This window comes from Glycine max, chromosome 8 (assembly GCF_000004515.6).
Source record: "Glycine max cultivar Williams 82 chromosome 8, Glycine_max_v4.0, whole genome shotgun sequence".
In the NCBI taxonomy this organism is placed as follows: domain Eukaryota; kingdom Viridiplantae; phylum Streptophyta; class Magnoliopsida; order Fabales; family Fabaceae; genus Glycine; species Glycine max.
In genome coordinates, this window is record NC_038244.2 from 4096271 (window position 1) to 4111520 (window position 15250).

General features: G+C 33.8%; 3 protein-coding genes across 6 annotated transcripts; all 3 read left to right on the forward strand.

Moving 5' to 3' along the window:
• The first annotated feature begins 432 nt into the window (after positions 1 to 432).
• Positions 433 to 1508, forward strand: LOC100781416 (probable FKBP-type peptidyl-prolyl cis-trans isomerase 5, chloroplastic-like). The gene is made up of 3 exons (NM_001253264.2): positions 433 to 804; positions 903 to 947; positions 1044 to 1508. The coding sequence occupies exons 1-3, from the start codon at positions 437 to 439 to the stop codon at positions 1402 to 1404; spliced, it is 774 nt and encodes a 257-aa protein (NP_001240193.1). The 5' UTR covers positions 433 to 436; the 3' UTR covers positions 1405 to 1508.
• Positions 1509 to 3607: 2099 nt separating this feature from the next.
• On the forward strand, positions 3608 to 7494 carry LOC100781967 (eukaryotic translation initiation factor 3 subunit C). Of its 2 annotated transcripts, none has more exons than XM_003530904.5 (4): positions 3608 to 3793; positions 4178 to 4225; positions 4327 to 6123; positions 6390 to 7494. In XM_003530904.5, the coding sequence occupies exons 2-4, from the start codon at positions 4202 to 4204 to the stop codon at positions 7347 to 7349; spliced, it is 2781 nt and encodes a 926-aa protein (XP_003530952.1). In that variant the 5' UTR covers positions 3608 to 3793; positions 4178 to 4201; the 3' UTR covers positions 7350 to 7494. The 2 variants fall into 2 exon arrangements, with proteins under 2 accessions (XP_003530952.1, XP_025985308.1); XM_026129523.2 differs by lacking the exon at positions 3608 to 3793 and adding an exon at positions 3809 to 4052.
• Positions 7495 to 9251: 1757 nt separating this feature from the next.
• On the forward strand, positions 9252 to 15117 carry LOC100782499 (uncharacterized). 3 transcript variants are annotated; one of them, XM_003530905.5, is made up of 10 exons: positions 9252 to 9480; positions 9572 to 9641; positions 9724 to 9791; positions 9870 to 9931; positions 12537 to 12618; positions 12734 to 12967; positions 13923 to 14051; positions 14132 to 14193; positions 14330 to 14443; positions 14801 to 15117. In XM_003530905.5, the coding sequence occupies exons 1-10, from the start codon at positions 9430 to 9432 to the stop codon at positions 14802 to 14804; spliced, it is 876 nt and encodes a 291-aa protein (XP_003530953.1). In that variant the 5' UTR covers positions 9252 to 9429; the 3' UTR covers positions 14805 to 15117. The 3 variants fall into 3 exon arrangements, with proteins under 3 accessions (XP_003530953.1, XP_006584899.1, XP_006584900.1); XM_006584836.4 differs by having other exon boundaries at positions 9273 to 9480; positions 14837 to 15117; XM_006584837.4 differs by having other exon boundaries at positions 9273 to 9480; positions 14843 to 15117.
• The last annotated feature ends 133 nt before the right edge of the window (positions 15118 to 15250 follow it).

Consider the following 15250-nt stretch of genomic DNA (forward strand, 5'->3'; position numbering starts at 1 on the left):
TTTTAATTTGCTGAAGAGCATGTTAAGAATAAGTATCTAAAATTAACTTTATATGAAAAGAAAAATATAGATGGATTATGAGTGGAATTCCAACCACTTGCCATGATGTAGGCATACTTGGTTAAAACTTTCCATTTGTAATGCATTATTCGGTGACAAGAACCTTTTCCTTTTTTTTACACTTTCCGACAAAGTAAGAAAAAAAAAGAAAGAAATGTGTCCTATCTATTTCTACTAGAAATTAAAGCAAGAAATCAAGTCGCATCATTTATACGTAACATAACAGCTAAGGTTTTTTAGTTGATATTCTCAACTGTGACATGCGCAACTAAAGGCTAAGATGGAACCACTACATGGTAAGGGATAAGGTGGGGACAGGCCCCTAACTGGATCTTTTTACCTTTTGTATCTAAACCAACCTTCTTTCATCCTGAACATGGCTACATTCTTTGGTTCCCCTCCAATTTTCTCCCTCCCCCTCACTAGAACTCACCACATTTCTTCATCATCACAAACTCCACCACCAACTCCTCCTCCACAATCTCAGCCTCCAACTTCGTCTCCACAGCAGCTAAGAACAACAAATTTGAATGATGAATCAATGCAAGTGTGCACTGAAGCTAAGCAACAGAAGCCCATCAAACCATCCACTAAGGTTGAATCCACAGATTGGATAGCCACTTCCTTGACCAGAAGGTTTGGGATAGGAGCTGGTCTTGCATGGGTTGGCTTTCTTGCATTTGGTGTCATCTCAGAACAAATCAAGACTCGCCTTGAGGTGTCTCAGCAAGAGGCAAATACAAGGTCCGTGTTCCAAGTATCTGTACAAATATGTGTCTTTTTTTTTTTTTTTTTTTAATTTGTTTCACTGAAGTCTTTGATGACCTTCTTGTCTTGCATAGGAACGTTGAGAAGGTGGAAGAGGTGGTGCTTCCTAATGGCATAAGGTTCATTATCTTTCACACTCTATTATAACCTATGATAATTTTATGCAGTTATTATATGCCTCATTTTGTGATGCACAACATATGCTGAACTAACAGGTACTATGAGTTGAAAGTTGGTGGTGGCGCATCGCCAAGGCCAGGAGATTTGGTTGTGATTGACATCACGGGAAAAATTGAAAGCAGTGGAGAAGTGTTTGTGAACACATTTGAGGGGGACAAGAAACCATTGGCTCTAGTGATGGGGTCAAGGCCATATAGTAAAGGAGTGTGTGAAGGTATAGAATATGTACTTAAAACTATGAAGGCTGGAGGCAAGAGGAAGGTAATAGTCCCTCCTCAATTGGGGTTTGGAGAGAATGGTGCTGACTTTGACTCAGGCACTGGTGTGCAAATTCCTCCACTTGCTACACTTGAATACATTCTAGAGGTTGAAAAAGTCTCCATTGCACCTGCTTAATCCAATCATGCAGGGTGCTTAGCTTGTATCATCTAATATAATATTTATCCATTTAATTCTTTTCTATGGGATTCAAAGGTAATAATATACATTTAAGCCATCAATACTTTTGCTTTGGCTTTGTTTAACTTCTATTTTCAAATTAGGTACCTACAATAACACGTGCAGTCCTCAACTTTATACATTTTAGTTTTCTGATTACTTGACTGAGACACTCCAAATTTCGTCATATCTTATTATATTCAAATTGTAACACATTTATGACTTATTCATTCAGATAATATTAACATTAATTTGCAAGTGTGAAAGAAGTCAATTAATGGCAGCTGTAATGAAGAATAAAAAGAAATAATTTTCCTTTATCATTAACGAGACAAGCTAGAAAAATGGGAAATCTCAGCCTGATCTCTCATTTATTTTTTCTTGTTTTTTTTCTTCACATAAATCAGGTAATCTTGTTTCAGATAGATTAATTATTATCAGCACATGATAAAATTACCAACTAGCTAGCATTTAACAAGTTTTTAAAGCTCTAACTGGCACTTGTCGTAATTTTTAAAACAATCGATTCTTCGTTAAAAAAATCGATTATCAAACTTTATGTTAATTGTCTTCAATGTAAAAAATGATTGATAATAATTATGAAAAAATAATTATTTTAGGTGAAAAATGTATTAATGTAGAAAATCCTGCCAGTTGAGCAAGAAAATAAAATGACCGTGGGATTCAAATTTTTTTCCTTCTCTCTTTATTTTTGCAATATCAAACAATATAAATCTTTTGATATGCTTCTTGTAACGATATGTTGATTTATTGACGACTTTCATACTATGAAATTTCACACAATGATATTTCACTCAACTCTTCGTTAACTTTTCGTAGATAGTCATTTCTGAAACCTTGATAATTTGTTTCAGCTATTTTTAGGATCGATAACTATCTTCACAAACTAACATAAGATCTTTAGAGTGTTTTGTTCTCACTCACGTTTTTTCGAAAAACTTTCTAGAAGACCACCTATCCCACAACTACTATAAGTTAAGCATGGTTAATTGTGAAGTTCTTAAGTGATAGACTACCAAAAAATAAATGCATCTTATGCGTATAGGTAGTATCAATTAATTTATTTAAGTCATCCTCAAATGTATAATTTCATATCTGCATAGCCTCTGGATCTCTCTCTTTCTGGTGTGATTCGTTTGGGGTGTTGCATGTCCATCAATTCTCATCCCAATACAGCATGATTCGAGGATGAACCGGACAAAAGTTGATGGACATGTAATATCTCGAGTGAATCACACCGAAATGAGAGTAATCTAGAGACTATGTAGGTATGAGATAGTACATTTGAGAATAACTTAAAAGAATTAATTAGTATTACCTATATCAACATGATGCATCTATTTTTCAATAGTTTATCACTTAAAAATTTCACAGTTAAGCGTGTTTGGCTTGAATAATTATGAGATGAGTGACATTTTGGAAAGTTTCCTAGAAAGCGTGTGAGTGAGGAAAATACACGCTGAAAAGTCTTATGTTGGTTTGTGGGGACAATCATTGATCTTGAAAAGCCGTCGAAGTAGATTGTCGAGGTTCAGGAAGGGTTACTTACAGAGGGTTTTGACATGTATGATATGTAACACAGTGCCGTATTATACCAAAAAGAGAGGAATTTAGAGATTGTACAGGTATGAGATTATACAATTAAGGTATGAGAAAAGATTAATATCATGTGAAACATTGTAATGTGTGAATCGCCAAAAAATTGACAATTATAAATGTTACATGTTACCCTCCCTATTTCTCCTCTTTTCCTTAATTTCTACCAAACATAACATTAAACTTTCCTCTACTTTTTTCATTGTTTATTTTTACTTAAATGAAGAAAAAGGAAATAGAAAAGAATAAAATAATAATTTTTTAGAAAAACAAATAAGAAATAAAATAATTTTATTACGGGACTAAAAAAAACTCTCCCTCTGAATTCTTCATTTTTTCACTTAAAGAATTAAATAAATAATTTCATAACATTAAAACATAAAAATAGTAAATCATTTTGCGATTAAAAAAATGAAATAAAAGGTTATATTTTAGGGACTAAAATTATCTTTTAAAATTTATATAATTTATTTATTTTTCTCATTTTTTTTTTCACTTTTTCAAATAAATAGAGTTTATTTATTTTTTTTTCTTTTCGATCTTTTTATTTCGTCTTCTTTCCTGTACGTGTCTTCTCCTTATTCTCTTTCTCTAGGGCCCTAACCCTATTTCCTTGCACAACACAACACTGAACTCAGGCTCAGGTGGTTAATTCCAAGTCTCCATCACGTTTCTGTTTCAGTTATTCTCTTCGTTCGCGACGCGGATCACTTTATCTGTTTCTGAATAGGTCGGTATCCTTTGCAGTCATGTCACGTGTTTCGTTTTCTCTGTTCGGTTTTTATATATATTTTTTTGTTTGGTTTCCTACCGTGTCATTGCACCCGATTTCTCCCATTCGTTTTTCTGATAATCGCTTTTGTTTTGGTTGAGACTTTGTTTGCTTTTAATTCACAATTTAAATGTTGAATATCAAGTCATGCGATGGTTGTTGAATAACTGCTCTGCTTCTTGTTCTTTTCTCTTCCACATATTGAGAACAAACATCGGTAGGATAAGTTTTTTTTTGTTGAGATGATTATTGTTGGTGAATAAATAGATTTTTATCTATTTTTATGCTTTCGTGTTACAGAAGTATGATGCAACTACAATTTGATATTATGTTCATTTGCAGGTTCCCGACGTATTTTGACAGAGGATGGCTTCAAGATTCTGGACCCAGGTTTTGAACACATTCTTAATTACATTTTGATTATTTGCTGCATTGGATTGAAGAAATTATGTGATATCAAAGCATTTTTTTATTTATTTGCTAACTGGCAGGGTGGAAGTGATTCCGAGGAGGAGGAGAGTGATTATGATGAGGAGGTTGATACCACAGTGGGTGAAGCTTCTGGTCAAGCAGTGACAAGCAGGTACCTGCAGGATAATGCAAGTGACAGTGATGACTCTGATGGCCAAAAGCGCGTTGTGAGGTCTGCAAAAGATAAGCGTTTTGAGGAGATGGCTTCCACTGTCGACCAGATGAAGAATGCCATGAAGATCAATGATTGGGTGAGCTTGCAAGAGAGTTTTGACAAGATTAACAAACAGCTTGAGAAGGTCATGCGTGTCACTGAGTCTGAAAGGGTCCCCAATCTTTACATCAAGGCTCTCGTGATGTTGGAAGATTTCTTGGCTCAGGCTTTGGCTAATAAGGATGCCAAGAAGAAAATGAGCAGTAGCAATGCTAAAGCCTTGAACTCAATGAAGCAGAAGCTGAAGAAGAATAATAAGCAGTATGAGGACTTGATTAATAAGTGCAGGGAGAACCCTGAGAGCGAGGAGGAAAAAGAAGAAGAGGAGAGCGATGAAGAGTATGACAGTGATGGTGAGATTATTGATCCGGATCAGCTTCAAAAACCCGAAGCAAAATCTGATTCGGAAGCCTCTCAATATGAAGATGAAAAGCCAGATGCTGGTGAAGGTCCTTGGGACCAAAAGCTTAGCAAGAAGGACAGGCTTTTGGATAGACAGTTCATGAAAAACCCTAGTGAGATCACGTGGGATGCGGTTAACAAGAAGTTTAAAGAGGTTGTGGCTGCCAGGGGAAGAAAGGGAACTGGTAGGTTTGAACAGGTTGAGCAGCTCACCTTCTTAACAAAAGTTGCTAAGACACCTGCACAGAAGCTGGAAATTCTGTTCAGTGTGGTTTCTGCTCAGTTTGATGTTAATCCGGGCCTCAATGGGCATATGCCCATCAATGTATGGAAAAAATGTGTACAGAACATGCTGATCATTCTTGATATTTTGGTGCAGTACCCAAACATAATGGTTGATGATTCCGTGGAACCGGATGAGAATGAAACTCAGAAAGGTGCTGAACATAATGGAACAATTCGGGTTTGGGGTAACTTAGTTGCTTTTTTAGAAAGAATTGATGTCGAGTTTTTCAAGAGCCTGCAGTGCATAGATCCTCATACGCGTGACTATGTTGAGAGACTTAGGGATGAGCCCACGTTTCTGGTTCTTGCCCAGAATGTCCAGGAATATCTTGAAAGAGTTGGAAATTTCAAAGCCGCTTCTAAGGTTGCCTTGAGGAGGGTTGAGCTCATTTACTACAAACCCCAAGAGGTTTATGATGCCATGAGAAAATTGACTGAATTGACAGAAGATGGAGATAATGGAGGGGAGGCAAGTGAGAAGGAATTTGAGGAATCAAGGATTCCTACTGCATTTGTAGTTACCCCAGAGGTTGTTACACGGAAACCCACCTTCCCTGAGAATAGCAGGACCCTAATGGATATATTGGTATCTATGATATACAAATATGGAGATGAGCGAACTAAAGCACGTGCAATGCTCTGTGATATATATCATCATGCTCTTCTTGATGAGTTTTCAATAGCCCGTGATCTGCTTCTTATGAGCCATTTGCAAGACAGTGTTCAGCATATGGACATTTCAACGCAGATACTTTTTAACAGGGCCATGTCACAGTTAGGTTTATGTGCTTTTCGGGTTGGACTGATTTCTGAAGCACATGGCTGTCTGTCTGAACTCTACTCTGGTGGAAGGGTGAAGGAGTTGCTGGCACAAGGCGTTTCACAAAGTCGTTATCATGAGAAGACTCCTGAACAGGTTCTGATCCCCCCCTTTCATTTTTCGAATGATTGATGCTGATACTCAGCTCCTCAGGAGAAAGGACTGATCTGGCTTTTTGTTTTTTTCTGTTAGTTCTGCAATTACCAAGTTGCTTCCAATAGATGCTAGCTTTTCTCTGTCTTTTAATAGTTATCTGTGATTGGATGACAATATTGTCAATGCATTTTAGTTAAATTCTTTGTTTTAGAATTGTATGAATTACATTTTAACATTGCTTTTAACTCTTTTCAATTCTCTTTCAGGAAAGGTTGGAAAGAAGACGACAGATGCCGTATCATATGCACATCAATCTAGAGCTCCTAGAGGCAGTACATCTCGTATCTGCTATGCTGCTGGAAGTGCCCAATATGGCAGCCAATGTTCATGATGCCAAACGGAAGGTCATTAGTAAGACTTTCCGTCGCTTGCTTGAGGTAAGTGAGAAACAAACATTTACTGGTCCACCGGAAAATGTCAGAGATCATGTTATGGCTGCCACAAGGATTCTTCGCAAGGGAGACTTCCAGAAGGCTTTTGACATTATTGTGTCTCTTGATGTATGGAAATTTGTGAGAAATCGAGACACGGTACTTGAAATGCTAAAGGACAAAATCAAGGAGGAGGCATTGAGGACATACCTCTTTACCTTTTCTTCATCTTATGAATCGTTGAGCCTGGATCAGCTCACAAAATTTTTTGATCTCTCTGTTTCGCGCACTCATAGCATTGTCAGTAGGATGATGATCAATGAGGAGCTTCATGCAAGCTGGGACCAGCCAACTGGGTGCATTCTTTTCCAAGATGTCGAACACTCCAGGCTGCAGGCATTGGTATTCCAATTGACAGAGAAATTATCTGTCCTTGCAGAGAGTAATGAAAAAGCAACAGAGGCCAGGGTAGGTGGTGGTGGATTGGATCTGCCTCTAAGGCGGAGAGATGGCCAGGACTATGCTGCCGCCGCTGCTGCCGGCAGTGGAACAGCCTCTACAGGTGGTAGGTGGCAAGACCTGTCCCCTTCTCAGCCAAGGCAAGGCAGTGGGCGTGCAGGGTATGGTGGAAGACCAATGACATTAGGCCAAGCAGCTGGGAGTGGCTATTCAAGGGGACGAGGAAGAGGTTCGTATGGAGGTTCAGGGAGGACTTCTCAAAGGGGTTCAGCATTGAGGGGACCCCAGGGCGATGGACCTGCTCGCATGGTTAGCCTTAAGGGAGTTCGTGCTTGAATAAGTTTAATAATAATTATCTTCAGTATACCTCAGTTTTGATAATTTGGCTATAACCGCACTATAGCATTCTGATTTTCATTTTTGTAGCCTTTTATTTTCTTATGGATTTTATCTAAATTTATGCGTATTTGTTTATTCGTTACATTGGAGCTTGCTTTCACCTGGCTTTATTTTGATTGAATTGTTCCCTTGAGTGATGCAGATTTGCCTTGCTCATTTACGTGAGAAATTAATGTCTTTCGCACAAACGTATATTTTCAAGCGAGCTAAGGTGATATGTTTCTGCAACACCCGATTTCTTCATTTCCAGAGCAAAATCTTGCAATCCAGTCGTGCAAAGTGCACATGTGAATGTGATGATTCGTGTTGGACAGAAGGAAGAAAAACTAGTTGTTCTTTTGTGTTTATTACATTTTGTTCATTTTTTTTTTGTGATAAATAATGACGGCTTCTACGGTAGACCACTTTTATAAGTGGTCCACCTAGAACAAATAATAGTGGCTCTTGGATTAATTTAAGGTGCAGAGTCATATTATACACCCTCCATACTAAAAGCTTTACCGTTCTTACTCTTCCTCCTTCTCTGGCAGACCCTTTTCCGTTTCTGGCTGCTCTTCCACTGCCTCCAAAGGCTCCGTCCAGATGCACCCACCATCGTCCCAAATGCTGCAGGAAGTGCTCCTCCCCCAAAATCAGATCCAAACTTGTTTGAGATAAAACATAATAACAAATCAGGTCCACAAAAACAATCTTGGAACTCATATGGAGCCATACTCACAAATCAAAATCAAGATTCAAACCCACAAAATCAAGATTCAACCCAAATCAAAATTGTTAGATAGTGGAATCAAAAATTGCAAAACGAAGACATCATTGTCCTGAAAAAATACAGTTAAAAGATTACAGTAAAAATAACTGATTTACGATTTAGCACAAAAAAAATTGATTTCTTTTTCAATCACTCCTTGGACATCATAGGGAGTTCTACGATAGCCTCGACATCGTCGGGCTTTGGTTGTCGCGTTGGCTAGAGAGAATGACGAGGTCAACGATGTTAGGAAGTGAGGAGGTGCCGAAGATGAGGAAGAAGACCTAAGGGAGAAGGAATTTTGTGTGAAATGTGCACCATACTAACAAAAGAACGAGATTAATCCAATGGCTGTTAAATGTGATTCATCAGAGACCACTTGTCTTTCTGGTCCACGCTAGACATTGACTTAAATAATATAAATAAATCTTCCATAATTTTCTAATTACCTAATTTATTTATCCACCTTATTAATATTAATCTTAAATATTAATTTTAAACAAAAATAGTAAATTTTGGGCTCATTTGTTACAACTTATTTTATAAAAAGTAATTATTTTGAATGATTTATTTTCTAAAATAATTATTATATAAAAAGAATTGGCAATCAAATATGAATATATTTATATATTAATCCCTCTGCATGAAAAAGAAAATAATTGTTGTGGTTGTGGATGACGCATTAATATTTGTAACAACTAACAAGTCGCCAGCCTCATGGTTGTGGTACCCATAGCCATACATTCTAATTGGGTGGATTGAATTGAAATGTGCATTCAATGTTAAAAAGTAGTACACAACAAAGATCAAAGCATCTGTTTCATTTCACATTTGAGAATTAATTTTTATATATTTAGTTCTATGTTAGAAAATATTATAGAATTAATTTTGAGTTCAAAATCAAATTTATGTTAAAACAAAATTAAATAATTTTTATGTTAAATCCAAAATTTTAGATTAACTTTTAATTTTGACTTGATTTTATTTCAAACATAAATCACTTTTCCTTAAAATAAATTTTACAAAAATAAAATTTATTCAAAATTAATTTAATAAATATCAAACACACACAAAGCATGACACTTCCTTCCTCCGATTTTCCATATACCTATTAAACAAAACGCGATTGGTGGTATTATACACATACGCTGATAAGTACGCACACGACACAAGTCTTTGAATTTTAAACTCCTCATCCTTTTCTTTCTTCTGTTTTATTATTGCAAGAGTTAAGAACTCGACTCAAGAAGACAGCAAAAGTACTGAGCCATGGGTACCGTCATCGAGTCCCATTTCTTAGCCTTCACTGCCCTTGTCACTGTAATAATTCCCAATTCTCAATTATCTTCGCTCTTTCTCTCTTCAAACACACGCCTGCTTTGTTTTGCTTATTTTTTGTTTTATTTTCCAGATTGCCTATCAGTTTCTGTTTTTCGTCGTCACTGCGCTCCTCAAATTCGACAAAGTCACTGATTTTGCTGGTATCATTATCCTTTACTTCACTTTTAAATACAATTTTCTATTCTCTTCTGTTAACAAATCAAAACAAATTTGTATTTGAAGGAAGTACGAATTTCATCATAATTGCTGCATTGACCCTGGTCATCAAAGCCTCCTGGTATTTTCGACAGGTAACTTACGTTTCCTTTTCTTTATTTCGAATTAACAGACAGACTAAAACAAATGATGAATTAAATCACTCTTTTCAGATAATCCTCACTTTGTTTGTTGGGACATGGGGACTTCGCCTCTGCCTTTTCCTCCTATTCAGGTATCATGATGGCACCGTGGTATTAGGTTTATAGATAGATTATATAACTTCTTTTACAAGTATGTGCTTTATTCCATGTTTCACATACCATACCATTTCATCTTCAACTTTTAGTGGAGTTGCTTGCTTCATATGCTTTAATTCAACAGATTATTTTCTCTTTTCTTTTTAATTAAATTGCTTATCTACAACATAACAATTCTAACGAGACTTTGGGATGCTAATTCATTGTTCATAGAGCAGTGATTTTCCGGTATTGTCCTTTCTGAAATTTTCTATGCATGATAATACTTTTTGTCCTATTATTACTACTACTACAATTTAAATTTCCATATTTTAATATCTATGTTTTATATAAAATATTTAATTCATTAGTGAATCAAATGCACCGAATTTTCAATATTTTGTAAGTAAGATTATTAAAAGCATAAAATAAGGAAGATAGTTAAAAACTTATATAAATTTGATTTTATTAAAAATGTAGTTTTCCATAATAAATATGTGTGTTGATTTAGGATGATTCTTTTGAGAGAAAAAAAATCCTACTTTATAGTTTAAAAATTATATTTTTAGTTAAATTAGAAAACTTGTTCATAAAAATAATAAGTATAATTTTTATTTACAATAGTTATAAAGAAATTGAAGGCTTATCTGTCTATTTGTCCATTATTTTTAATATAAAAAAATTTATAATTTCCATTTTGAGTTCATTATTACTATTTTACTTATAAATTAATTGATAATTAAATTTAAAAATAAGTATAATTATTACTTACATAAATGTAAAATATATAGTAAAAAAACTATGTATTTTTGTTTTTATTAAAATTGCAGTTCTATTTAACAATTAAAATTTTACTTATCAATTGAAATTTATATTTTCTATTTTCAGTTCATGCTTACTTTTGATTTAATTGATAAGTAAATTTAAAAAATAAGTACAATTATTACAGAAATAAATGGAAAAATATAGTTATAAAATTTATTTATTTTCTGTTTTAAATAAAATTATAATTTTATTTAATAAATATATATATATATATATATATATATATATATATATATATATATATATATATATATATATATATATATATATATATATATATATATATATATATATATATATATAATGTGTTGGTTTGAGATTATTCTTTGGCCAAAAAAGTATTCTCTATTTATAGTTTACAACATGTATTTTAAGTTAAATTAAGTGATTTACTAATAAAATTAATAAGTATAATTTTTATTTTCAATCATTTATTTAGAAATTTAAGACTTATCTGTTTATTTACACATTATTTTTAGTTTAACGGAAAATCTATGTTTTCTATTTCCAGTTCTTTCTTGATTACTATGCTTATTTTTTTTTAGTTGATATGTAAATTTAATAAGAGTACAATTATAAAAAGCATAAATGAAAAAAATAAAGTTAAAAAAACTTATGTATTTTTTAATTAAAATTGTAGTTTTATTGTTTTCTCTGGTTTGATCAGTAGGTACTCAGTGGAGTACAATTTTTGTTATTCCTTTGTCAAAAAAAATAAAAATGTAAGCTTTGGTATGATATAAGAATTATTATTGTTGTGTGTTGTTGTATTAGAATACATGAAATGCTCATTTATAATGAGAGAGGTTTATAAAATAAGGAAATTAAATAAAGAGTAATAAAAAAAATAATTTCGTACTAAACTGATATAATTAAAACATATCAAATCATATATTTTATAATGACATTAATGAATCTAACCAAGCATATTGATCGAGAATATGATCTCATATCTCATCACCCTTTCTTCTTTTTTATTTTATGCGAATTAGTTTAGTTGAATATATCTCTGTTCTATAATTAAAGATAGAATACAAAAGATATGACCAAACCAGACAAAACAATACATGCGTAACAATAGACATAAAAAGCAATAACTCCAGGAATTAGGATATATACGTAAAAGCAAACCTTCCAAGGCAACCCCCTCTAAACAATAGTTACACAATCAAAAGAGTATATCTTATATCATATTATCTATCCTATATATCTTATTAAATGATAGCAAATACCCAGGCATCGCCGGGTGTAGAAACTAGTTCTTTACAATAACCAAGTCTCAAATTTTAGATTAAACAGAAGTCTTGAATTTCAGTATGGGGAATCCAACTGCGTTAACAACTTTCTGGAGGGAAAACTTTGCTCCTCTGGTCTGAGCAAAATTAGTCATATATCTAATGTTGTATTCAGATATCACTGTCCTGGACAAAAAATAATTTACTTTTTCTTTACAGAAAATATTCCCTAGTATTGTTGATGTTTATTTTTATAAAATTCCCTTTCAATAGAATGCTTTTTACATTGTATACTGCATTGTTGAGCATGTTCCTAACATATTGGTTCAGTGACTATTTTGTGGTTAAACAAAGTATCATAGCCAGGCACCATAGATTGTTAAGAAAGTTATTTATTTATTTTTCGGTTAAACATGTCAGTTCTTCCCAATTTTTCATGCTCAATGTATATTGTCTTCAACAATGGGATGCAGCTTAATGTGATGACTATTAGTTAACAAAGTGCCTTTCTGAATGTCTTATGGTTGATCTGATTTATCAGAATTTTGCAGTGGGGAGAGGACCGGCGCTTCGATGAAATGCGTAGTAATTTGGGTAGACTGGCCATATTTTGGATATTTCAGGTTTCTTAGATTTTTATCATTTTTGTTTTAAGATTTATCTTGCTGATCTTGGTTTTTTCTGGAAATCATCTCTTTTGATGTCTTGTAGTAGAGGATTTACTTCAATTTTTTGCAGGCTGTCTGGGTGTGGGTTGTGAGTTTACCTGTTACGTTGGTTAATGCAAGCGACAGAAATCCCTTCCTACAGGTTGTTGATATAGTAGGGTGGATTTTGTGGGCTGTGGGTTTTATTGTGGAAGGTACAGCAGATCAACAAAAGCTGCATTTCAAAAGATCTTCAGAAAATAGAGGGAAGTGGTGTAATGTTGGACTATGGAAATATTCTCGTCATCCTAACTATTTTGGTGAAGTAAGTGCTATTATTGCCTTCAAATGAAAATATTTTGGTATTGCAGGATGTATATGGAGGAGCTTGTAAGTTTAGTCGGATTTACGGCTCTTTTTAGCTTATTTCAACAAGTTTGGTTGTGAAGCTTCTTATAAGTTTTTCTTTTTCAACTCATTGAGTAAGATTCACGGTCAAGCTTATGATATAAAATAAGTTCTCATTTGATAAACTTATTGTTTGCCCTAACACACCAATGGTGCAGCAGCAGCAATTAGGGTATGCCTAGGATAAGTTTATCTTCGGTCTTATCCGACTCGAAATTTTGACATTGTCATTTATCTGAAGCCGAACCCAAGCCGATAAATATGTAATAACATCATGTCAACTTGATTTATTAATGTAGCACATCAATTAGGGTATGCCTAGAATAAAAGAAGTATAAAAATTAAATTAAGATATATTTTATAATATATATTTCAAAATAATTAATAAAGAATATACAGTAGAATATAATATTATGTTAGAGAAGATATTACTATTAAATAACTAAAAATTATTATTAATACACTTGTTAAATTTATATATATATATATATATATATATATATATATATATATATATATATATATATAAAAGAATATAGAACACCAGAAGGGTTGGAACGACCCAAAATATAACCCAATCTCATTCTCAAATCGGGATCAGGTCCTGTTTTGGCTGTCCTTCAAAAATCTTATCCCAAACATTGCATTTAAAAGCTATTGTTATCATTGACTTGGTATAATGTATAGTTATTTCCGCTAAAATGTTCATATGGTTGCAGAGATATGCCAGAATAAGCTATTTAGTTACATTCCTGCCTCTTTTATAGGATAAACAAAAGTGGTTTTTGGTTGGTCTAATAGGGGTTTCAATGTTCTAATATTATTTATTCTTTTATTCGAAAACTAATGTAAGTCAGGAATGCTTAATTTAGATATTGCTTTGGTGGGGAATTTTTGTGGCATCTACACCTGTACTGAAGGGTGCTGAATGGCTGGTGATCATTGGACCAATCTTTCTCACATTATTGCTTCTTTTTGTCAGTGGCATTCCACTTCTTGAGGTTTGCTTCTTACCTCTGATTTGATCAAAATTTTGCTTATAATTTTGTGGTTTTTCTGATGATGAATTGTATGGAGACAGGACTCAGCGGATAAGAAGTTTGGCAATGTAGATGGATATAGGATATACAAAAAGAGAACCAGGTTAATTTACCTCCTCAATCTCATATTTCTTTTCAGTGTCTCGTTAAGTCGAAATGTCTCTTCTTCACCTAGTGAGATGAGTCTATTATTGTTGTTTTATCATTAAGGAGAAATGACTAAGCCCAATCATTTGCAGCCCTTTAATCCCGTTGCCACGATCAATCTATGGGAACTTGCCCGCATGGTTCAAAACAACTTTTCTCTTCGAGTTTCCATTCTACAGTCGTAATCTACCACAAGAAGAGAACCGGTGAGAAGCGATTTTAATTCCACTTGCATAATTATTTGTACAATACCATTTTGTATTTCATGAACATGAGTACTTTAATTTACCATAACCCCACAATTATGTTGAGAACCTAGCAAATTACAATCATGTCGCAAGCTTCTGCTCCAAAAAGAATCTTAAAAATAAGTCATCCAGCTTTATTGCTTAGTACTTTCCTAGTCCCCCTTATTTTTTCTTTTTGGGTTAAATTATAAACGAGATTCAGAGCCTTGCGTGTTTATATCATCAAGGTGTGTGACTAATAAAATATCGAATTGTTTAGGATGGTCAAATTTTGTTGTCTCTGGAAATGCTTTAAAATTCCTTATTGCATTGTAGGTGAAATCGTATTAAATTGTATACTATCTGCTCAAGGTGCAGAGCAAGCAGTGGAAAAAGCAGCGATGCTCTGAAAATTGGCTAGCACTTGGTTCTTTGAATTTGTTTGATTCCTTTCTTACGTCAGACTGAAGTTGCAGCTGCCGTGGTTAGGGATGTAGTTTTGTAATGCTATTGCAGCTTTCCTTCTAAATTTAATCTTTCTAATTTGCTTGTTCTCTCTTAGATATGTATAATAAATTTACGTACTATATATGCTGTTTGCAAGTATTATGGCTTGTGCACGTAACTAATAGATTTCTTCTATTCAACTCTCATTATGGACCTGCAGCATGCCAACATATTGTATTTAGCAAAATTTATTTTTGAATACAATGTAGTTATAAACTAACAGAACGCTTCTGTCTGGTCAATGTGATGAGAAGACAGTCATCTGTCATTGGGCGTCCA